General features: G+C 36.5%; 1 protein-coding gene across 1 annotated transcript; it reads right to left on the bottom strand.

Moving 5' to 3' along the window:
- Window positions 1-121: 121 nt before the first annotated feature.
- Window positions 122-26,044, bottom strand: LOC121975413 (signal peptide peptidase-like 5). The gene is made up of 14 exons (XM_042527043.1): window positions 25,766-26,044; window positions 23,276-23,434; window positions 23,065-23,176; window positions 22,706-22,825; window positions 7,672-7,829; window positions 7,414-7,596; window positions 5,655-5,689; window positions 4,718-4,874; window positions 3,649-3,702; window positions 3,032-3,124; window positions 2,810-2,952; window positions 1,612-1,682; window positions 620-703; window positions 122-468 (listed from the first exon to the last, which is right to left on the bottom strand). Exons 1-14 carry the CDS (start codon window positions 25,928-25,930, stop codon window positions 335-337), a joined length of 1,668 nt encoding a protein of 555 aa, XP_042382977.1. The 5' UTR covers window positions 25,931-26,044; the 3' UTR covers window positions 122-334.
- Window positions 26,045-26,295: the final 251 nt, after the last annotated feature.

The following is a 26,295-nucleotide window of genomic DNA, read 5'->3' as shown; positions in this document are numbered from 1 at the left end:
GACCAAACAGAATAAATTAAAAATAATTATTTTTAAAAATTTAATTAATTCAATCGGTTAATTTGATTTAACTAAAATTTCACTCCACCCCTACCTGATGGGGGTGATAACGCACTTGAGAAGCAGAATTCGAACTCCTAATTTTAACATCAGAAATGTTGAAAAACATTACATTGTGGCAAACAAACACTCCTAGTTATTACTATCATGTGTCCAAGTCTATATTTATAAAATCCTTGTGGCTCCAATCTGCATCAACCCTAGCACAATGCAGTGCCTCCAGAGGTTCTTGGTGTATGATCTTGTCCAGGACTGAATCCTAAAGCTGTACGTTTCAGTTTCCGATGAAGTTTGCAGATGTTGCCTTCAACTCCTCAGGTTGAATGTGTGGGCAAACTCTGAATGGCTCCCCTCGCGTCCACAAGTTTCTGAGTTCACCTCTTTTCCAACCAAGAGCCAAAAGAGTGCCTGCATAACAGTAGTGGTCTCAGTACAAAATGTTCTAATTAAAATAAATTCGGATCTTCCGGTAGTTGTTAGAATCGTAGTTTCTCAAAGTAATACTCATGAATGTGTACTGTTAGCCATTAGTCCATTCTGGCTGTGTATTTCCACTTACCCAATGTGAATGGCACAATGTAAAGCAGGGCTGGCTGACCATGCCCGTCCATTAGAGTCAAGGCGATGTATGTAACAAGAAGACCTGCAGAACGACATGAGCGCGCACAGCATTTGAGTAATTCTTTAGAGCAGCACTACATTCGTTCAAAGCAAACTAACTGTCATCTTAGCTTTATTGTTCCTGGTTAATGTTCTCATGGTACATTCAAGAGTTAATTGAACACGATGTAACATCGTATTGTGCTCGTCACTGGCTTCCTGATCAGCCAAGCATAACGAGGTGCATGAACAAGATAATAACTGAAAAAAAAAAGTTAAACAATTGGATGTAAGAAACACCACCTACAATGTGCATGAACGGTTAGCCTATGCCCAAGGCCGCACCAAGTTCAATATTCTTGCCATAGATTGTGGAGCAAATACCAATGGGATTCAGTTAGGAAGATATTGTTATTTGAGTTGAATCAGTCATGTTCTATGTAAGAGTAGGAGTTCAACACTTTTTGATTGAGCAAATGACATAGAAATAGAACTCAGGCTCCATATTGCAACAGCTCATATCGGTAAATTGGAAAATTGGAATAATCTATCCAATCCACAAAAGGGAGCAGAATGGACAAAACTAATTAAAACAGTGAGAAAAATAATGTCAGGATAGCTTTATTACTAAATTAGAATCAAATAAAACAATAGAACAGACAGTGGACAAATATAATGCCTACAGATAAACAGAAGAAAATACCATTCTCGACATAAACATGAACTACATGCAACTAAAAGATAGAGCAGGTATTGGTCATCCATGATGGTCTTTGTTGCGTACACATTGAAACAGATGAGGAAAATGAGTCACTAATTCTTATAAGGGCTTCAGGTTACATCTGAAAGAAGTTGCCTAATTGTTTATATATTTTGCTGAGTTCTGTTAATTGTATTGCTCTGACACATGCAGTTGCTCATATGAGCGACGAAAAGGAGTTATAAAGTTACCAGAACCATAAGCCATCATGGACCACAAGAAGTAACCAGCTCTCAAGCTTTTCTTTCCAGCCCAATCATACCTGAAAATTATATTTGCAGATATTATAGTAAGGAAAATAACAATATAATTTGTTAAAATGAAGCATCAGACTCATTGGATCAGCCAAAAGTTATTTGGAAGTAGCATATAGTTGTAACTCATTCCCCCTATAAAATATCTTCATAGATAGGGTATACATACATCACTCGTGTCAACACTAGAATCTCCAACCATTTAGCCATACTTCAGTTAGAGATTAGAGGCGACAATTAGTGACTTGATACTTGGGACAACTTAGGCTCTTTTAACGTGATTCCATCACATTCAAACAAGCACTATGATGTTTCAGTCATATCGATGCTACTAACCAAAGGAACTATGCAAAGCCCCTAGAATGTCTACTAACCAACCGAACAGAGAGTACATTAGCGGTTAGGAATGACATGTTAGTAGAAATGAGAATTCCAAGCAGACACATTCAATATCTGCATGATAAAAGAAGTTTGGCATATGATGAGAGAGAGTGTTACCACAACCATCAAAATCAAAGAATTGAAGAATATGATTCCAGCAAAAGGATCCAAAGGCCAAATAAAGAACATAAAAACAATAGTCAACAAGGAAAAGGTGAAAGGAAAAGAAAAGGCAAATTATCAGTTAATCCTAAAGTTGGAGAATAACTATAAAAATAAAGAAATCTTCTGGCTAAACTTTCACATGATTTATCAGACCTCCAGATTCTTTCAGTGACCAATCAAAACGGGATAAGAACTTAAAAAAAAATAAAATCAAATCAAACATGAAGATACAATTAAACTTTCTGCTTCTTTTTCATGGTATTTTGAGTTAACATTTATCCCCTTTTCAGAAATAAAATAATCCATTAAAAATTATATATATAAGAGCAAAAGGTTATATCACTCACCACAAACAACTAGTATCGTCGTCGGTCCCACAACAAGATACAAACATATATATATATATATATATATATATATATATATATATATATAAGACATCATTCACGTCGAGTAAACTCAAAGGTGTCAAAATAAAATCAATTTTAAATATTTATTTTATTTCTCTTATCATATTTTCTGAAAATGGAATTAGAAACTTTTCCCAACCAAACATGACAAGGAAATAATGGGAACATTGTTAATTAACCTTAATGAGAATGCAATAATCAGCCCAGGTAAAATGATATCACCAAAACCAATTACGCTGTATCCACCCCATGGATCAAGCAAGCGTGGTATCTTAAGTAGCATTGGCACACCATCTTCTGCAGTCCCATCTCCTCGTGCCACCTACAGGAAAAGCGCAATTGTTTCTTTCTTTCACACTAGTAGTCACATAATAAAGTACAAGTAAAAGAATGCCACTTACCACAATCATGACACTTTCATGGAACAACATTGGCGAGAAAAAAACCCAAAAGATATCATACAGGAAGGCACAACCAAGAAGCACTGTTCCCACCTGAATTTCCAATTCCAGAACATAAACATGAGGTCATACACAAACTACAAAACAGTTATGACAAGCAACAATCTGAACTTCAACTAACACAAGTAACTTAATTGGACAGAGGATTGCACATGTACCAGATGAGGAACTGCAAAGAAATTTCTATAACATAGATGAGAACTATATCTCAGATTCCTAAAATAAATTTGAAAAAGCTTCAGATTATTTGACATGAAGTTTACCATATCCAGGAGTATAGATATCAGGTAAATTGGATATGTATAGGACACTCCAAGGACACCTCATGTTTAGTTTTTGCGAGAGCACCATTTACAAGGTAGAAAAAAAGAGTTGAAGATGGTTCAACAAAGTATGTAAAGATACTTGGAGACCAAAAATCTACGCGATAGCATGCAGATTTGTGATTGCAGGCAAATGTTGCATCTTCAGATTGATAATTTGATTAAAAGCCACTAACAACCACAGATTGATTAATTAGATCATTCACAAAGAATGTTAATGAAGAATAAACCTACCTTAAGATTAGATACATGGACGATTTGAAGAACTGTGACAATCAATGCAATGCCCTGAATGAGAAGGCAGAAAGTCAGAAATAAACCAATGGCAGTCCAAAACATCAATGCAGAAACTCAAAAACCAATGACTACTAATGCAATATATTTCTCAATAATTCTGCAAGATTTTCATTTGCAGTCAGGATATCAAAAATCACAACTTGTAATTGAACTTTTTCCAAACGGGATTTTGCACTAAATTCGAATTTTAGGATTTGAGAATACTGTGTTAATGCTTCTTGCTATTTTTCACTCTAAAAAAATCCATAACATATAAAAAATAGCTTTCCAAATGCAGGTAGGAATAATAAAGCTATTTCTACGAGAAGATACTAGAAGTGCAGAACAGAAGTGATTGTAATCCATAATAACCCTTCAGATTTGTGAAAAAAGATTGCCAGGTCTCAGTAAATGCAGGATTCAAGTTTAATTTTAAAATTAAGATAGGTTACATAGGTCATATGGGTATTGCCAAACTTACTGAGAAACAATAAGGAATATGGTACCAGGTAAGTCTTCAGATTGATCCATTGATTCAAAATTATTGACAAAGAAAAAAAAATAAGGTTTAGCATGGGTACTTCTTGAATCTTGATTTCATATGAATTAACATATGGGCATTTACGACGTCCTTTTTATATAGTAATTATTTTGTGATACTAAACAATACACGTTCTCATACCATTCAGTATCTCATTACCGATATTGTTTTGAAATCAATATCATAATAATATTTCAAACAAGTGTAAAACTATTAGAATACAAATCCAGAGCAGATAATCTTACCACTTTCTATTTTGTAGTCTACAACATAAAAGCAGGAGAATAACTAATGATGTCACAGGAGCTAAGCATCTATTTTATGTAAGCCATCCTCAGACTGTTGTTTGTATGAACATGAAGTTTTGCAGCCGCAGCATAAAAAATGTTTACTTTACTGAATGACCAGATTGGAGAGGATCTAGACATGTGCAATTGCAAATGAAATTATGACAAGCCAATGATAAAAAAACAATTGAGAGATTACCATGATATCCTGACCAATCCAGGCAAAGGATGCACCACGATGGGCAGCCCAAACAACAGTGAAGACAATGCAAAATGGAGAAACAGCGAGTGCAAGGTAAGAAGCAGCTCCAAATACAGGAATTTTAATGAACGAGTTTGCAGCATGTTTGAACCACCTGAAAATTTTCATAAATCACAAGTTCTTAATCCATATAGCATAAGAACCAAAATAAGTGTCTAATGGTTTACAAAAAAGAGAAAACTTTGAGTCATCCCCAAATCCAGATATCAAAAAAAATTAGTGGGTTTGGGTGGGTAGATGGAACCAATTAAAATTCTTTAAAACTCTCGTCATTTCTAAGTCCAAATTTAATCAGCTGGAGAAATAATACAAAAAAAAAATTCCAGAGTAAGAGAATAAAAATTCATTGAGAAAAGTAGAAATTAACAACATGCCAGCCATCAAGCAAACTTTAATTTGTCCTAGGCGTAGGTAGGTTGAAGTCCATAAACTAGTTAAACCATAAATGGGCTTACTTTGTGATGAAATAGTACACGAGACAAAGGAACAAATCAATAGGAAAATTCATGCTTTGTTTCTCATGAAAGAGATCCAATATTGATTTGCAACAAATTTCAATTTTCCCTAGTCAAGGTCCAACAACCTGAGCCTTCATCGGTAGAGATTCCTGATGCTTGAAAAGAAGTTTCAAGAACTCAATAGAGCAACTAATGTTTTCGGTCATTGTGAATCAATAACTTAAATAAGATGGCCCAATGATCATACATCATTTACAAAGAAGATAAAATGGAAATAAAAATTTATAAATATATGTAGTAGTGCTATTCTCATCAACAAAACTAGAGAAATATGTAGAAAATCTGAATTGTTGATCAGATTATTTCTTTGCTTCTCTAAAATGAGCCACAACCAAGAAATTTGAGGAAAAGTATACCTAGATAACAAAGCCACCAGGCATGTTTGTAGGCCCTGAATCACAGGAAAGCAACAAAAGTAATATTATAATCCAAAGGTAAGAAAAGTAACTTATAAAGATGCTATGCATGCAATTAAGCTAAACTTCATCAGATCATGTGTCCCTTACATCACATATAAAGCGAAGCATTTTTTGCTCTGTTTATCTAAATAAGAAACAATTAATTACACATATTATACAGAAGAAGATGCATCTTGTGGTGTCACAAACACCAAAAACAAAGCAGTTGTAGAAAGAAAGAACCTCAAAAGTTACTTGAATGAGGAAATTAAGAGTGACACGGAAAATTGAAGGCAATCATAAGAATAGGAAACTTGACTTGCAATAACTTTGCCTATAAAAAAAATGCTACCATTAATTTCTGTGTTTGCATTAGATACTGGCCTGGTTCAAGGATATGTATTGACATTATGTTGAAGCAACAACCATAGTGCATTTCTTAGAAATTGGATACCCATATACTGTAACAGAACCTTCCTGTTAGAACAGAATATGAAAAAGGACCTCAAGTAAGTCTGGTCGCCTAACTGGTCCGTTGTCCACCAAGATAGGTTTTAACTATTTGACTCGCCTATACAGGTATTTAAGAAATCTAGCTTGTTTCTGCAGCTATGCTATCTTCATGACATTTTAAACATTTTAATACAATTACATTCTGATCATAGCCTGCTAATGAGACTCAATCCTTTTTCTTTGTTGATTTTGCCAGTAAATTGCTGAGAGTGGGCTTTGCCTACCTCATCAACTATCTGAGCTTGCAGGAGTGAAATTAAGTAATTTTAAACTTTCAGCAGAATGACTTAAAAAACAAGCAAACAGGAAGGACAATAAATACACCTGATAACAATGTACCACACTACATCTAGTTTTTCTTTTGTTTTAGAGCATGTGTACTTGAGAAGAAGGGAGCCAAAGTAGAGATAAGGGATGGAAAACAAGTCAAATTCTCTTATAATGCAGTAGATTTAAATACTAAATTGTAAATTTTTAAAAGTTATTTTAAGTTTTTAAGTTCGCTATATTTTTTGGGGTAAGTCACTCCTCCTAGGAGACTTGGTCTTTATCTTTTCAATTATAATTAAGGTTTGGATTCATAAGGAGTGATATTTCTTTGATTTAATAAAAAAAATCTCTTTTTCTTCTGTGTTAAATCCCCTTTCTTGGTGTGGAAATTGTTACTGCTTCCTGGTACTAGAACCATGTCTACTTGGATAGAAGAAAAAACAAGGGGGAAGGAGGGCAATTTTGGAGTTCCTTTCCCTTTTTTGGTTGACAAAAGAGGGCAGGAAGAGGGAAAAGCGGTGAAAATCTAGTTTCACCCTTCATGTCTTGGGAATAACAAAATCAAATGGTTAGTTTTGTCGGTTTCTTTCATTTTCCCCTTTTTTTCCTCTCTTTGCAAGTAGGGAAAAGAAAACAAGGAAGCCTCTTTCCTCTCCCTTTCTTCCCCTCCTCTCTTCACTACTATAACCTTCATTTCCTTTCTTTCCCCACTCAAGTTGAAATTCTTCCCCTTCAACTTTTCCAAATAGTTTGATAGCCCTGATCAGACTGGCTATTTTTGCTATTTTTTTTACTAATCCTTTCAAACTATATGCTAAGAAAGCCAGCATTTCAGTTCAAAAGCTGAAACTTATTAAAATCAGGATCCAGCTCTTGTACACAAATCAATAATCACAAAACAAGCAGAGGAATTAAGGATGAGCATGAATAATACCTCTACTCCACCAATGCAAAAAAGAACCACCAACAGCTCCAGGAACCAGAATGACATGAGTTTGTAAAGTAATATCAAGAAGCAAGAAGCAATCACAACAAACAACATTGCTGATGTTGTGTTGATCTCAACTACACCACTAGATCCTGTATTTTTCATATTGAGAAACTCCTCTGGTGCATCCTATGATCATTAGTCAATCCATCAAATAAGGAAATCATGACAGGTTTGAGCAATATGTGAAAGAAAAATGGGGACCTTCTCCTTCAATATCTTGTCATTGTCAATTAAATCTTCCCTGTAGCTCCAAGCTGACCAATATGATGCACACAAGATGGTACCAACTGCCATGAGCCATAGAAAAACTTCTGCTGTATCTACCTCAGGACGGTCAGGGGAATAGATTTGCACGGCAACTGGAATTTTTTTGAAGAAATCGTTTGTGTAACATATCCATTATCAAATGTCAAAAGAGAAATGAGAAGTAATGATGATGTATGGAAGTTAATACACAGCAAGAGAAGCCATGCTTTGTCTAGTAGGAAATTCAAATAATAACATGACACATTCTAAATTATGTTAACGTTGAGTTGAATTTTCATGAATTAGTCTGGAGAAAAATAGATCTTGTGTATTTGTAAAATGGACTACAAGTAGAATTGCTAAATTGTTATATTAAAAAAATGTTTGAATCGATCAAAATTGTACAAAATGTATAGGTTTGATCGAATTTTTTTATCCTAGAAGATAAACTTTTATGGGTTTAAAATGGAGGATGGCATCAGATATTTTGTGTGATCGTAAGGTACCTCTAAAGACTAAAGGCTAAAAGGAAGTTCTAAAAAATGACATTTAGACTTACTATGTTATATGAAGTTGAATGTTGAACTATGAAGCAAGCAAGGAGTCGCAGAGATGAGTATATTAAGGTGGGTGTGTGTATATATAAGGACGGACAAAATAAAAAAACGAGAACATTAGAGAGAAAGTCGGAATGGAGCCTATTAAGTGAAAACTCCGAGAGACACGTTTAAGATGGTAGAACACGAACTTAAATGTCCAATAAATGTCTTAATTAAGCAATGTGAGACCATAACAAATACACATTAATAAAGGAAAATGAAGATAAAAAAAGACTCGTTTAGTAACGATAAAACAAGATAAAATTTATTTAAATACAGATAATGATATAATAGGGAATTGAGCCCAACGGAGTAGGAAGATCCATATAGCCATTTCACGTAGTGGGACAAAGGCTTCGTTGTTCTTCTTGTTGTTGTTATTGTCGTTGTAAGGTAAACTTTTAGGATAAGTTATTATTAAAACAAATTTTACAAGGTAGAGATTTTGTCATATTCGGCACATGTCAATAAAATATACAATTGTCTTCTTCTCTAATATAGTTTGTCCACCCACATAGAGATGTCAAAACGAGCTGACTAGGCCGCTATTCAGCTCATTTAAAGAACTAAAATTTACTATTGTTGCAATATTTTTGTTGGAAATTCTATCATTAAAGTTCTTGATTTAGTCATAATTGTAGGAATATTTACTTGAAAGAGATGACTTGAGGGAATAATAATCTCTTCTATTGAGATTGTATTTATAATAATTTACAGTATAATTACAGCTCAATAATTTACAGCATAATCACTGATTTAGACAATCAATTAAGAATAATTAAAACTTGCTAAGAATAACCAAAACTTGCTAAGAATAATCAAGACAGCTGGCTGGCATAATTTACACCTCAGAGCTTTCCTAAATAATCTATATTCTCGACACTCTCCCTCAAGCTGGTTTAAAGATATCTTCCATACCCAGCTTGCTTACTAAACATTCAAACTGTCTCTTGTGTAGCCCCTTTGTAAGTAGATCAACTACCTGTTCAATGGTAGGGATATCGTCCACACTAATCACATGATTGTCTATTTTTTCTTTGATGAAGTGCTTGTCAACTTCCACATGCTTTGTGCGATCATGAAGTACTGGATTGTGTGCAATTGAAATTGCTGCTCTGTTGTCACAGTGCATCTTTATTGGTGCCGACTCTGATATCTTCAATTCCAATAATAGTCTCTTGATCCACAAAACTTCACATATCCCATGAGCTAAGGCTCTAAACTCAGCCTCTGCGCTGCTTCGAGCTACCACATTTTGTTTCTTGCTACGCCAAGTGACCAAATTACCACCCACAAATGAGCAATATCCTGAAGTAGACCTTCTATCAGTTAGACTTCCTACCCAGTCTGCGTCAGTGTAAGCTTCAACTTGTAGATGTCCTCGAGTTTTAAACAAAAGGCCTTTACCGGGTGTTCTCTTCAGATACCTTAGGATCCGATACACAGCGTCGAAATGTTCAGACCCAGGCGAGTGCATGAATTGGCTAACTACACTTACTGGAAATGTTATATCAAGTCGAGTGTGTGATAGATAAATCAGTCTCCTGACAAGTCTTTGATAGCGCTCCCTTTCCTTTACTGATTATGCCGCTGCTGGTTGTAGTTTGACGTAAGGCTCCATAGGCGTCTCAGCTGGCTTACATCCCAACATACCAGTTTCGGTCAGCAAGTCAAGGATATAATTTCGTTGGTTGACAAATATACCTTCCTTGGACCTTGCAAACTCCATGCCAAGAAAGTATTTTAACACTCCCAAGTCCTTGATTTCAAATTCTTTTGCAAGCTTTCCTTTAAGTTCTTCAAGTTCCTTGTAGTCACTCCCTGTTAGGATGATATCATCAACATATACAATAAGCACAACTGTTTTACCTTCCTTTGAGTGTTTGTAAAACATGGTGTGATCAGCTTGACTTTGAACATAACCAAGTCACTTCACATCTTTGCCAAAGCGTTCAAACCATGCCCTTGGGGATTGCTTTAGACCATACAAGGCCTTCTTCAGTTTACACACCTTTCCGACTCCGAACTTTCTTTCAAAACCCGGAGGGAGGCTCATAAGTACTTCTTCATCTAGATCTCCATTTAGGAAGGCATTTTTAACATCTAGCTGATATAAGGGCCATTTGAGATTGACCGCAAGTGACAGAAGAACTCGAATTGAGTTAATTTTTGCGACAGGAGCAAATGTTTCCTGGTAATCTATTCCATATGTCTGCGTAAAGCCCTTTGCTACAAGCCTTGCCTTATATCTCTCTACACTCCCATCTGGTTTACTCTTTATAGTGAAGAGCCATCTGCACCCTACTATCTTTTGATCCTTAGGTGCTTCAACAATTTCCCAAGTACCATTTTTCTTTAAGGCATTCATTTCTTCAAATACTGCTAATCTCCAATCCTTGTCCTCCAGTGCTTCCTGAATGTTTCTAGGTACAACAAGTTTTGAAATATTAATAGTAAATGCCTTATGTGTTTCGGATAAATGGTCATGGGTTATGTATCTGGCAATGGGATGTTTGGTACAGGTTCGGGTACCTTTTCGAAAAGCAATGGGAAGGTCAAGGTTGTCAAGGTCATTTTCTTGCGGAACAATTGAGGTTGGACTAGTAGAATCAAGAATAATAGGTAAAGTGGAGTTTTCATGTGAGTTAGGGAAAAAAGAGATACCTGGAGTATTCAGAGTTCCTTCGCCCGGGGCTTCCAATGAGGCTTGTGCTGGAATGGTCAATTCATCTCTACTTCTTCCAAGGACATTTCTCCTAAAATAAACCAAAGGTTCAAGAATATTTCGGTTTTTTTCCATTCGAAGTATTTCCTTTTCTGATAGATCAATTTCATGGTTGACAATTATGGGTTCACTCCCCATTATTTTCATTTTGAGATTTTGGAGGCTGGTCAATAACCAAATTTGGAAGAGTTCTAGTTATCTCCCAAAAATTTGGTTCCCTTAAATTCTCCCCCTGAATCAAATTTTTGGTAAAATATGGTATGGTTTCCATGAAAGTGGCATCCATTGTTACAAAGAACCGTTTTTTTAGAGGATTAAAGAATTTGTAGCCTTTGCGATTTGCAGCATAGCCTATAAAAACACATTTTTCTGCCCTAGGATCTAATTTTGACCGTGATCTCTTAGGTATGTGTACATAAGCGGTGCAACCAAATACTTTACGGGGTAAATCAGAATTGATGCGAGATTCAGGAAAGTACTTTTTCAGACATTGCAACGGAGTGATGTATTTTAAAACTCTAGTCGGCATCCTATTAATCAAATAAGTAGCTGTTAGAATTGCATCTCCCCACACAAGTACTTTGGAATATTCATGTAAAACATTATGACCCTAGCAACTTCAAGTAAGTGCCTATTTTTTCTTTCAGAGATTCCATTTTGTTCTGGAGTATCAGGACAGGTAGATTGATGTAAGATGTCTTTTTGTCTCAAAAAAATTTCTACAGATTGATTGAAATATTCTGTGCCATTATCTGTTCTCAAGATGCTTATTTTCGTTTGAAATTGGTTTTCAATCAAATTGTAGAATTCTTTAAAAATTTTCTCAACCTCATTTTTGTTTCTCATCAAAAATACCCAACAGAGTCGAGTATGGTCATCGGTAAAGCTTACAAACCATTTTTGTCCCGATGATGTAGTTACCTTTGAGGGTCCCCACACATCACTGTGGAATAAGTAAAAAGGTTTTGATTCAAGGTAAGGTCTAGAGACAGATGTTTTACGAGGACGTTTTGCAAGAATACAACTTTCGCATTGAAAATCTAAGGGGTTCATATTTTTAAACAAATCAGGGAATAAATGTTTCATATATGAAAAACTAGGGTGGCCCAAACGGCAATGCCAAACCATTATTTGATCATAAATAGAAAGAGAACTAATACTACTAAGTCCTTGAACAATTTCCTTACTAGGTAAAATATCCTCAAAGTAGTAAAGACCATTCACCATTTTAGCACTGCCAATCGTCTTCCTCCGGTCTTGAAAGGTACAATGAGAGTCACAAAAAATTACACGACAGTTAGAGTCCTTGGATAATTTACTAACTGAAAGAAGATTGCATGTAAGTTTAGGTACATAGAGAACAGACTTAAGATCTATATTCTCAGAAATTTGGACTGAACCTTTTCCGGCAATAGGTGAAAAACTTCCATCTGCAATCTTAACCTTTTTATTTTCAGGACAGGGTGAGTATAATTTTAACAATTTCAAGGAATTGGTCATATGATCAGATGCTCCAGAATCAATTATCCATGGAGCAGAAATTCCGAAACCACACGAAAAGGCAATTATTTCGTTACCTGTATACACCACAGAAACATTAGGAGTACTGGATGATGGATTTGAAGTTAACAGTGCTAGAAGTTGCTCCAGATGCCCTTTTGTGATGGTGCTGGCAGTAGTCATTGCCTCATTCGCAGTGGGAAAGATACGTCCATTTTTCTCCCCTGGTTTGCCTTTAAAGTTGGCGGGTTTGCATGAATTTTCCAGCAGGTTTCTCGGGTGTGACATGGCTTGTTGCAAAAGTCGCACCACAGAACTGACTTTTCTTCTGGTTTACGTAGATTGGCAGTGCCTCTGCGTATGTTTGAGCCTGTAGAGGTAAGGGCAGAACCTTCAATGATAGTCGTAGGTCCTTTCTTGCCAAGCATAACATTCCTCCGGCTCTCCTCCCTTCTAACTTCGGAGAAGACTTCACCGAGGGATGGTAGTGGTCTCCTACCAATGATTCTTCCTCTTACCTCATCGAACTCAATATTGAGGCCAGCAAAAAATTTGAAGATACGACTGTCTTCCACTGTTTTCTTGTGGTACTGTCCATCTTCAACATTCTTCCACTCATATGCATCAAAGAGATCAAGGTCCTGCCAGATCCTCTTCAAGGAGTTGAAATACTTGGTGACCGGTTCTTCTCCTTGCCGCAATTCACCAAGTTTGAGAGTCAACTCAAAGATTTGGGACCGATTCCCCAAATCAGAGTACATCTGATTTATGTTTTCCCATAATTCATATGTCGTAGGGAAACACATATAATTTGCGCCAATCTCCTCTTCCATGGAATTTATGAGCCATGTCATTACCATGGAATTTTCAGCATCCCATGTAGCATACAGTGGGTCTTTTTCCGATGGAGTTTTCTTTTCACCCGTTAAATAGCCCATCATTCCTCGGCCCCGAATATACATTCTCACTGATTGTGACCATCGTAAGAAGTTGTCGTCATTCAGCTTGATGGTGGTTATCTGGGCAGGATGTGATACCACAGGATGTGAGGAGGACTGAGGAATGGTGGTGGATTCGCTGGAGTGTTCAGACATGGTTTTGGCTTAAGGCACAAAGAAATTTCTGGACAGGGAAGGATGGCTCTGATACCAACTTGAAAGAGATGACTTGAGGGAATAATAATCTCTTCTATTGAGATTGTATTTATAATAATTTACAATATAATTACAGCTCAATAATTTACAGCATAATCATTGATTTAGACAATCAATTAAGAATAATTAAAACTTGCTAAGAATAACCAAAACTTGCTAAGAATAATCAAGACAGCTGGCTGACATAATTTACACCTCAGAGCTTTCCTAAATAATCTATATTCTCGACATATTTTAGGATTATTTCTTATGCAAATATAGATTGTAAAAGATATACATATCATGAAAAAATAGGAAAGGTTAATCTGTCAAATATTAACTTTGATTAGTTTCCTTATTAGCTTTATTTAGTTTCCTTTTTATTAGTTTCAAATTCTCTCTATAAATAGGAGAGCCTTGTACCAATTCTAGAGTGTGTGAGAAAGAAATTATTTTTCCTCATATTTTCTAAGTTGGTGTCAAAGCAACATTAACATTGTAGTAGCCATGCCAGAAGTCACGTTCGAAACCATTACAATCTCTGCCACTATCACTGTCTCGCAACACCATTCCAACTATCATTCGTCCAAATCACCACCATCAATGGTGACAACTTCCTCCGGTGGTCGCAATCCATCCGAATGTATATCCATGGGCGAAAAATCGGTTATATCACGAGTAACAAGAATACTCTTGTTGTTAATAATCCGTTGCATGCCACATGGGACGCTGAAAACTCCATGGAGGAGGATATAAGTATCAATTATATGTGCTATCCTACTATAAAAGAGTTGTCGGATAATGTTAGTCAAATGTATTCTGACCTGGGTAACCAATCTCAGGTTTTTGAATTGACTTTAAAGTTGGGGGGAATTCATAAAGGAGATGATTCCGTCACCAAATACTTCAATTATTGAAAAGGTTGTGGTACGATCTTGACCTCTTCGGCACATACGAATGGAAATCTGCTGATAACTGCAACTACCACAATAAAACCATGGACGACAGTCGTATTTATAAATTTCTTGTTTGTCTCAATGTCGAATTTGATGATGTACGAGGAAGGATTATTGGGAGACCTCCTCTCTCATCCATTGGTGAAGTATTTGCCGAAGTCAGAAGAGAAGAAAGCTGAAGGAGTGTCATGGTCGAAAAAAGGAGTGTCAGTGAGTCAATTGAAAATTCTGCCTTATTTACTGATGCTACCTACAAGGCTGCAAATTACCAGCGTAGATCTGATGATAAGCCGCGGGTTTGGTGCGATTTCTACAACAAGCCTTGGCATACATGCGAAACAAGTTAAAAAATTCATCGCAACCTGCCAACTGGAAAAGAAGCAAGCAAGGAGAGAAAAATCATGCAATTCCTACCAATGAAGTCAACTAAGGCCCCTTTAACAAAGAGCATATGGATCAACTCTTGAAACTAAGAAAATTCAGCATCTCATCTAGTATTCCTAGTGTTTCCTTAGCACAACCCGGTAGCCACCCAACTTTTCTTCTTCTCATCTAGTATTCCTAGTGTTTCCTTAGCACAACCCGGTAGCCACCCAACTTTTCTTCTCTCCTGTTTAAACTCCTCTCCGTGGATCATAGATTCTGGAGTCACAGACCACATGTCTAGTTGCTCTCACTTACTTGATACTTATGCCCCTTGTTCTGGAAATGAGAAAATTAGAATTGTAGGAAAAAGACTTATTAAACTGACCGAAAAAATCAATCTCAATTTTGTTCTTCATGTTCCTAAATTAGCCTGCAACCTTTTGTCTGTTGGTAAACTATCTAAAGATTCTAATTATTGTATTATATTTCTTGAATCACATTGTGAATTACAAGACCAGAACTCGGGGATGATGATTGCGCATGCTAGGATGATTGAAGGTCTTTACATTGTGAAACTTGTTTTTTTGCAAAATTTCATCGTTCAACTTATTTGCCAAAAAAATTACCAAGCCTCCAAACCTTTTTATTTGATTCATAGTGATGTTTGAGACCATCTAAAATTACTACTCTTTTTGGAAAAAGACGGTTTGTAATATTTATTGATGACCATACATGTTTACGTTGGATTTATCTCATAAATAAAAAATCTGAAGTGAGAAATTTATTCAAAAATTTTTACACTATGATTGAAAATCAATTTCAAACCAAAATTTATATTCTACATTCTGACAATGGAATAGAATATTTTGATGAGCACTTGGGTGATTTTTTTGAATAAAAAAGGCATTTTTCATCAATCTACTTACTGGGATACCCCTAAAAAAATGACATTGCAAAACGAAAAAATAAACATTTATTTGAAATAGCACGTGCCATAATGGTTTATATGAATGTTCCTAAGTATTTATGGGATGAAACAATTTTAACAACCTCTTATTTAATAAACAGGATGCCTACTAAGGTGTTCGAATACAAAACACCTCTTGATTGTCTTAAAAAATATTTCCATGAAATTAGATTGTTTTCTGATTTATCTATCAAAGTTTCTGGATATACTATCTATGTTCATGTTCCATGTCAATTTCGTTCAAAACTTGAATCACGTACTATAAAATGCATATTCTTGGATTATTCGTTAAACAAAAAGGGGTATAAGTGTTTCAATCCTCAAACAAAAAATTCTTTTGTGAGCATGGATGTGTCTTTTTTAGAAACAAAACCCTATTTTACCAAAAATTCTCTTCAGGGAGCGACAAGTGAAGTAAATGACAATTTTTGGGGCATTTCTATCCCACTTCCCAATATCATTTTTCTAGCCAATCTTGAAAATAATCACCTACCTCCAGTGTCTAGTATTGGAGACTCTCGATCAAGGGGAGAAATACTACAAATTGATCGTTGTGATCTGAATTCTGAGCTTCAGGTTTATATTAGGAAGAGATTTCATCTGAGGAACAACGACTCGAATGTCAAGCCTGCACAACACCAGTCTGAAAATCCAAGCTCTGGCACTAAAATTTCAGATAACCCTATCCCAAGTCCAACTTTGATTCCTCCTATTGTGTCTAATTGTTCAAGTACTATTTCTGATCTTGATGTTCCTATAGCAATTAGAAAAGGAGTCTGAAATTGCACTAATCATCCTATTGCAAATTATCTTTCCTATCAAAGACGGTAAAAAAAAAACCATAAAGCTTTCACTTCTAGGATTTCACACTTGTTTGTTTCAAGGAATATACAGGAAGTGTTGGATGATCCAAGTTGGAATTTAGCTGTCATGGAAGAGATGAATGCTTTAAGGAGAAGTGGCACTCGGGAGATAGTTGATCTACCCAAGGCAAGAAACGAGTTGGGTGTAAATGAGTGTTTACAATAAAATGTAAAGCTGATGGAAGCATTGAAAGGTACAAGGCTAGATTAGTGGCTAAAGCCTTCACTCAGACTTATGGAATTGACTATCAAGAGACTTTTGCTCCGGTTGCTAAGATAAACTCTATCAAAATCCTGTTATCTCTTGCAATAAATTCAGATTGGCCACTACATCAACTTGACATTAAAAACGCATTTCTCAATGGTGATCTAGAAGAGGAGGTGCTCATGAGCCTACCGCCGGGATTTGAGAAGAGACTTGGCAGAAAAAGTGTACAAATTAAACAAGGCATTATATGAACTCAAACAGTCACCAAGAGCGTGGTTTGAACGCTTTGGAAAGGCTGTTGTCAGTTATGGCTTCTTGCAGAGTCAAGCATATCACACAATATTTTATAAATATTCAAAAAAGGGTAAAGTTGTTGTTTTGATTGTTTATGTTGATGACATTATCTTAACTGGCGATGATGAAATAGAATTAGCAGTCTAAAGAAGAGACTCACAAAAGAATTTCAAATTAAGGATATGGGAGTCGTCAGGTATTTTCTCGGAATGAAATTTGTAAGGTCCAAGGAAGGCATATCTGTTAATCAAAGAAAACATATTCTTGATCTCCTTGGAGAAACAGGTTTGCTTGGGTGTAAAATGGTTGAGATTGAGCCTAACTTGAAGTTACAAGCTGGTAGGGTTGAAAAAGTGAAGGACAAAGACCTATATTAAACACTCGTAGGAAAATTGATTTACTTATCTCATACACGGCTTGATATCGCTTTCACAATTAGCATGGTAAGTCAGTTCATGCACTCACCAGGAGGAGAACATTTCGAGACCGTCTATAGGATATTGAGATATTTGAAAGGAACTCTAATGAGAGGTTTATTATTCAAGAAACATGGGCATCTTCAAGTCGAAGTCTACACAGATGTAGACTGGGCAGGGAGTGTTACGGACATGAGATCAACATCAGGCTATTGTTCCTTTGTTGGTGAGAACCTAATTACATGACAAAGTAAAAAAACAAAATGCGATAGCCAGAAGAAGTGTTGAAGCAGAATTCAGAGTTGTTGCTCATGAAATATGTGAGATGATGTGGATCAAAAGAATTCTTGAGGAATTGAAGCTTTCTTACCCAACTCCTATGAAGGTTTATTGTGACAACAAAGTTGTTATTTCCGCAATTCATAATCTTGTTCTTCATGATCACATCTGGGTTATTAAAGGCGCGCCTCAGGCGCGCCCGAGGCGCTAGGCGGGCGCTGTTCGCCAGGCGCGCGCCTAGGCGCGCCTCGTGCGCCTTGGCACCTCAACGAAACGCGAACGAGGCGCGATTGAGGCGTCGCGATTGGAAAAAAATCCGGATTTTAAACCCAAAAAAACATTCCAAATCTTGTTTGGAATTAGGGCACGGGAAAGAGGAACAGAAAAGAACGCAGGAAGGGAAGAGAGGAAGAGAACGCAGGAAGAACCTGAATCCATTTCCGTCCGCCGCCGCGCTGAGTTGCATCGTCGCCCAAGTATGTTTTTTTTTCTTTTTTCTGTTTTTTCTGTTCTTCCCTTCTTCTTCTTCTTCTTCTTCTTCTTCTTATCTTCTTTTGCGTCTGTTATCATCTTGTTCTTCTCTTATTCTCTTCGCTTCTTCGCTTCTTCGCTTCTTCCTTTTCTTCTTCTTTTCAATTTTCTGTTTCTTCTTCTTTCTCTGTATCTTCTTTTCTTCTTCTTCGTTTTCAGTTTTCTTTTTATTCTTCTATTCGGTATCTTCTTTTCTTCTGCAGTTCTGCTTTTTTGTTTTTTTTGCTTTTAGTTGCTGGTTCGTGTTCGCTGAGCTGCTGTGCTGCTGTGTGGTTTTGTTTTGATTTGGTTTCCTGTTTTTTAATTTTGTTTTTGCTTGCCAGTACCTACTGCTGTCCGGTTTTTTAATTTTGTTGTTGTGCTGCTGTTCGTATTGGTGCTGCTGTCTGCTGTCCGATATTTTGTTTTTTTACTGTTGTTTCTTGCTGGTTCGTATTCGCTGAGTTGCTGTCCAGTTTTGTTTTGTTTTGATTTCCTGTTTTCTAATTTTTGTAGGTTGTGTTTTTGCTTCCCAGTTCCTTACTGCTGTCCGATTTTTTACTTTTGTTGCTGTGCTATGTCTGCTGTCCAATATTTCGTTTTTTAACTGTTTTTTCATTTTTGTTTGACTTATTTTGCTTTTTGTTTTTTTACTATTTTGTTATTGCTGGTACTGTACAGTACTTTTCTATTGCTGGTATCATATTAATTTTATTTTATTTTTAATTTTTCAGACTAGTTTCTTGTTCAATTATCATGGAAGGTAGTAGTGATACTCCAACATATATATCAAAAGATCCGGGATGGAATTATTTTCAAAGAGTTAATCCAGATAATAAAAATGATTTAATTTGTAACTTTTGTCAAAAAGTTACAAAAGGGGCATTTATCGTGCAAAACAACATCTTGTTGGGGTTTCGAAATACTACGACTTGTAAAAATGTCCATCTCATGTACGTGAAGAAATTAAAAATTTCATGGAGAAAAAGGCAGAGAAAAGTAATCTTTCTCAACTTGCAACATTGGACTTTGAGGATGTAGACCCTCTTGGTGATGATATTGATATGGATAATATTGGAGCTAAAGGTGTGCCACCTATAAGTACAAGTACAAGTTCTAGATCGGTGAATATGCAAAAAAGGCCCAGACAAATAGGTCCAATGGATACGTATTTTGCTCCTAATGTACAAAAAATTGTTGAAAGTAGAAAGGGTAAAGAAAGACAATCTACGATAAATGAGGCATACAAGAAAGAATTGAGGGAAAAAGCGTATGGCCATAACGAGTGGATGTATGATGCGGCAATTCCATTTAATGTCGTTAACTATTCAAGCTTCAAAAGAATGTTGGACTTGGTTGGCGATATGGTATAGGTCTAAAAGGACCTAGTTATCATGAGGTGCGGGTTCCTTTTCTAAAAAGGCTGTTGATAGTGTGACAAATGATTACATTAAGTCGTGTGAAACAGAATGGGCCAAGTATGGTTGTAGTTTGATGGCGGATGGGTGGACAGACAAAAGGTAGAGAACATTGATTAATTTTTAGTGAATTCTCCTAAAGGTTCAGTTTTCATCGAATCGGTTGATGCTTGATTATGCAAAGACTGGAGAGAAAATATTTCAATTGCTTGATCGATTTGTGGAGCGTGTAGGAGAAGTAAATGTTGTTCAAGTTGTTACAGATAGTGCAAGTAACAATATGCTTGCTGGTAAGAATCTATTTAATTATTTCTTATCAATATGGTTTTTCTTATATATGTTAAATTTATCTACTTTTCTAACTTCTTTTGTAGGAAAATTATTAGAAGCAAAAAGGCCACACTTGTATTGGACTCCTTGTGCTGCTCATTGCGTTGACTTGATCTTAGAAGATATAGGGAAATTGCCGATTTTAAAGCAACATTGAAGAAGGCAATGAGTGTGAATGCTTACATTTATGTTCGCCACGGCATGGTAAATATGTTGAGGCAATTCACAAGACAAAAAGAGCTTTGTCGGGCGGGTGTCACAAGATTTGCTACAGCTTTTCTTACTCTTGAAAGGATGCACCTACTGAAGCAAAATTTAAGAAAAATGTTCATTTCAAAGGATTGGATAGAGAGTAAATGGGCAAAAGAAGCGGCAGGGAAGAAGGTAGCTAAAATCATCATGACACTTAGATTTTGGAGCAATATTGTGCATATTTTAAAGATATATGGCCCTTTAGTCCGTGTTCGAGATCGTTGATGGCGAAAGAAAACTGCAATGGGTTATATTTATGAGGCTATGGATAGGGCAAAAGAAACAATTATGAAGGCCTTCAAGGAGAAAGAAGAAAAATACAAAGAAGTGTTTGAGATCATTGATGCGAGATGGGAATGTCAACTTCATCGGCCTCTGCATGCTGCAGGACATTATTTGAATCCAGAATATTTTTATTCATACACAGATTCAAATATCTGTGGAGAAGTGGTGAATGGTTTGTTTGAAACTATGGGGAGATTGGTTTCAAGCCTGTAAGCAAGATAAAATCACTACCCAACTCTCTATATATCGAAAGGCAGAAGGGCTATTTGGGAGGAATGTAGCAATTAGACATAGAAGAGCATTATCTCCAGCAGAATGGTGGGAATGCTATGGAGCAAATACCCCAGAATTGCAAAAGTTTGCTATTAAAGTGCTTAGCCTCACTTGTAGTGCTTCTGGTTGTGAGCGCAATTGGAGTGTATTTGAGCAGGTATGTAATAAATATAAATGTTTGATACTATTAGTGTGCTACTTTTATAAGTAAAAAATATTCTTTGATATTTTATTATACTTATTGTGATTTTTGACATTTTGTAGATTCACAGCAAAACAAGAAATAGGCTAAATGATTTGGTATTTGTGAAATACAATCGTGCCTTAAAGCTTCGGTATGATGCACGTGATAAGATTGACCCCATCTCTTTAACAGATATTGATGATAGTAATGAATGGTTGATGGGTAGAATGGATGGAGAAAGTGATAATGAAGAAGATGAGTTGGTTTTTGAAGGTGATGACTTGACATGGGATGTCGTTGCTAGAGCTAGTGGAGCTGAAGAGCACGAATATTGTACTAGAGGAAAAATATTGCAACCATGACCTCTAGTTCAAATGCTAGGCCTAAACAAGTCGAGAAGGGAAATGCATCTTCCTCTATGAGACACTCATCTCTAAGATTTAGAGATGAAGAAGAAGAAGAAGAAATTGAATTTGAAGAAGATGAAGATAACGAAGAAGAAGAATACAATGAGGATGATCTTGAGCTTGATGATTAATTTGACTTATTACGCTTGTTTTGATGGACTTTGTTAGTTTAAATTAGAAAGTTGAAATTTGAAAGTTTGAAACTTTTATTAATTTTATCATGGTGTTGTTTTGCTTGTTATATTTGATATTGATGTGTGTGGAATATTAATAGTTATCATATTTGACATAGTATATGAGTGTGGCAATAGTCTGGTAATCATCAACCTCATGTTCAAGAGGCGCGCGCCTCGGGCGCGCCTCGCGCCTCGGGCTCTAGGAGTTTTTTGCGCCTCGGTGCGCCTCGCGCCTCTAACAACACTGGATCACATAAAGCATATAGAAGTGGATAAACATTTCATCAAGGAGAAAATCAATACTGAAATAATATACATGACATATATTCCAACAGATGAACAATTAACTGATGTACTAACGAAGAGCCTACACAACAAACAATTTGATAAGCTGACTAGCAAGCTGGCTATGAAAGATATCTACAAACTAGCATAAGGTGGAGTGTTGGAAATTCTGTCATTAAAGTGCTTGATTTAGTCATAATTCTAGGAATATTCCCGGATCATTTCTTATGAAAATATAGATTGTAAAAGATATACATATCTGGAAAAAATAGAAAAGGATAATTTGTCAAATATTAGCTTTGATTAGTTTCCTTATTAGCTTTATTTAGTTTCCTTTCTATTATAAATTCTCTCTATAAACAAGAGAGTCTTGTACCAATACCAGAGTGTGTGAGAAAGAAATTATTTTCTCTCATATTTTCTAAGTTGTAAGCAGATTAACGAGGAAATACAGATATTTTGTACTTTGGTTTGTAAATTAGACAAGAGACAGAAAATTTTGTTTTATCTAAAACATGAAGACTATACTTAGAAGTCCATATGTCATACTTAAGAGAACTTACCTGAGGAACCAAGTTGAAGAGCCCTTTCTAAGCTTGCACCTGCATCTTGTGGAAGCATTACGGCAGGAATCGTTATATTTAAATCACTTTCATTTGGATCACAAACCATCTTGTATAATTCTGTCAATCAAATGCCAGGATATCAACGAAAATTCAAAATCTTATAGGTGGACCAAAATTTGAAATCTTCAACACATCTTGGCTGGCCACATTAAAGTGAAGGAAATTTTAATGATGATAATAAAGCAAAATTCAGATGAAAATAATGCAATAGTCATTCACTCTTCATATATACAACAGAATTACTCCTCCGTTAAGGTTCTTTTTTTCACTAGCTAGAGATTAGGAGCTGCATTCACCTCTGCGATTGTTTATAATTAGTATAGCAGATGCTCCAGCAGCTTCGGCAATTTTCGCCTTTGTTGTGAATTTGCATTTCCCCCTGTGTACTAGTAGGACATCCCCAGCAAGCTAAGAAAATCAAGTTCCAATGCATAACCCCAGGATCAATGTCAATATGGTTTTTATGCATGAATTTGAGAAGAGTACATGATGAAAAGAAATAAAAACCTTTTCCTTCAGTTCAGTGCAGCAATCAGAAGGATCTGAAAGGGAAAGATGAGTACGGTTAGAATGCTTCTCTTTTGACACTATTCTACTGCCAAATCGAGCACCAACGCCAACAAATTCACTATCTTCAGTGTTGTTAACCCAGATTGGCACTTTCACCTGTTATGAAATGCAAGAGAAAAAAAAAAGTTGTTATTCAGTACAAGAGGGGCATGTGATACCTTGCATAGTCGAGTAATACAGAACAAGAGATAAAGCAGTCCTTGTGAACTATTATACTAATAATTATTTTAATCCACCTTCTCAATCTAGACCACAGGCATCTCAAAAAGTAGCTAGACAAGATGTTAAACAAAGAAATCAGTATGTTGATCTCAAGGCAGGTAGAGTTTTACTTTAGTCAAACATAACATCTCAAACTGTTTTGTTTGCTTTATGAAAGACTGAATTGCAATATTGAAGCTTCCTCCATGATATCCTGTGTCTTTTGAGAAGAATCCCATTTGGAGCTATAGACTATCTCTGCTGGAAACCTGATGTAGCTAGGAAGCAAATATATCCATAAATGCATGTTGGACTCCAAAAGTTGTGGGCAATCCAATAGCTCACGCACCCATCATAACCACATCAACAGCGTATATGATTTTCTCACTTCTAGTGGGCATAATAATGCTTCTTCTCTCAAAGAATTGTCTTATTCAGGCATTCATTCTAACACAACAAAGACTATAGTGCCCTTGGAACCTTTTTTCAGCAGTTGGCCGATTGCAAGAACTTAAGATCTACTATCTGCTTTCCAAAATACCAAGAGACACTTCTAGAGTAGGGAAGAATCAAAAATCTTTTCAAGCACATCAAATCTGATCAACATCCCAACCTTTGCAATGCCTTGGAGACCCTTACATGATAAGGATAGCTGAAAACCCTTTTTAGGTGTTTAATCGACTGAAGGGACTTGGGATGAACTATACAATGTTCGTGCAATATGCAAGACATCCTCATAGAAGAGGGATTCCTTGGAGATAATTTTAGGCAGTGGATCAACGATGGGCGCCTAATATGTAGTATATGAAATCTGCACAATACAACTGAAACTCTTACCGGGTACGGATGGCCTGGGCTCTTGGGAGTTAGGATTGCAGCCATGTGTATCCTAAAATCCCAAGAAAAGGATCGACTGACTCATGGGGATCCATGCTTGCAATGTAATAAGCACCAACCCACCAAGTCCTTACCTGAAGTGCCATTAGGGTGTAGGCTCATTAAGAAACAAATCAGCTTATGGGCGCACACTATAAATGTGAATAGTCAGCTCATAGGATCCAAGCTTGTGAAGTGGTCAACTAGATGCAAAGTCCATGCATATAATGCAATTGATTGACTCGCAAGATCCAAGATTGTAAGTAATTGTATTAGGTTAGTGCATGTATTATGATTGGTAACTCCACATGGCAACATCTCAAGTCAAACTCACTTCGGCTATGTTTACTTAGATGAAAAGTTAGGAGGGGAGATAAAAGAGCACAAACTTACATATTGGGTTCCATCATCTTGTAAAACTTGTGTGTTACTTTCACTTCTCTCCCTCATATTTTCAATCCCAGTATACTGACCTTAAAGATTGGCTGAAGTTGAGCTTGAGGATGGAGGATAAGACTAAACTTCAAATTCACAATTTGCAACTTGTTCAAACACATGAATAGTCCACATGTACCATTAAGACAAATACTGGAGGTAAAGATATTGGTACTTGGCAAAATTACCATGGATTAAATCTCACTTCTGTATTAGTGTGCAAGATTTTGCTGCCTAATGACAGTTGTAATTTAACAAAAAAAAAACATTATGCAAAAATATAACCATTAATGATGAAGTCGAAGTTGGCCAAGATAGCAAAATCTTTTTTTTTTGAGAAGACTGAAAGTTTTTTTACCTACGCTCATGTTACCACCTCCGCCTCTAGAAATTCACATTCTGCCATCCAAAACCTCACACTCTTGCTAAGATGGATAAGGAAATAAGGTCAAGGTGATACAATTAACCCAAAAGTAGGCGGAGAAACGCCTGCGAAGACATCAATAATATTGAAAAACGAATTACGATTAAGGGAAAGCTTGACATATTAATCACCGAACAGGAATAGGAAGTTAAAAACCACCCACAAGCTCATAGTCTTCATAACTTATCCACCACAGGCAGAGTCGAAAATCACAGAGCCTCCTTTTTAACTTTTTTCCAACACACAAGTCACAACACAGAACTCATTCCATTTGAAGAGCCCAAAAGTTGAAGATTCAAGGCATCACTAAGGTTGCCAAGCCAAAAAAAGAAGAAAAAAACTGCGAAGACCCAATCTCCTCACCTGCAACCATCCTAACCCGAGGAAAAAACTTGCAAAACTCCGAAAACCGTCGGTGCTCAACCCGTCGACAAACCGACGTATTCCAGCGAACCAAGAAACATAAGAAAGGAACCTAGGACGGAACTTACCAGAATAAATTTGTTGGAGCATCCGGGCCGCTTGGGGATGTCGTCGTCATCATGCACGATATCGCCAGCGAGGACCGATCCAGGAACGAGCAGCACCAGCGTCAAAGCCCAGAAAAGCCTCCCGAAATCCATCAACGATCCGACTGCTCGTGAAGGACGAAGCATCGATGAGCAGACGAATCGAGGAAGGGGGCGAGGCGAGGGAGAGGACGGAGGATCCGCGCGCGGTTCTCGAGCCAGAAGTCTTCGTCGCGTTCGTAGCGATTGACATTTTGGGCTGCGAAAGTGAAAGGAAGGGTGGAGCCACCCACAACCTCGTCAGGGTGAGGTGGCCTTCGAGTAGGTAATGTCGTAGGAACGGGAAACGCATTTTCAGGGTTGGTTCAGCTGCCGGTTCTATTTGCATTCAGCGATCAACAGGTTAATAAATACTAAATATATAATGCTAGTAAACATTAAATTTAACTCAATATGAAAATGTTAATATAATTTAAATCCATTTTTAGTCACAAAATTATTTTAAATACTGA

Source organism: Zingiber officinale, chromosome 4B (genome assembly GCF_018446385.1).
Source record: "Zingiber officinale cultivar Zhangliang chromosome 4B, Zo_v1.1, whole genome shotgun sequence".
Taxonomy (NCBI): Eukaryota; Viridiplantae; Streptophyta; class Magnoliopsida; order Zingiberales; family Zingiberaceae; genus Zingiber; species Zingiber officinale.
Note: the sequence above shows the minus strand (reverse complement) of the source record. Positions and strands in the feature narration are given on the sequence as shown.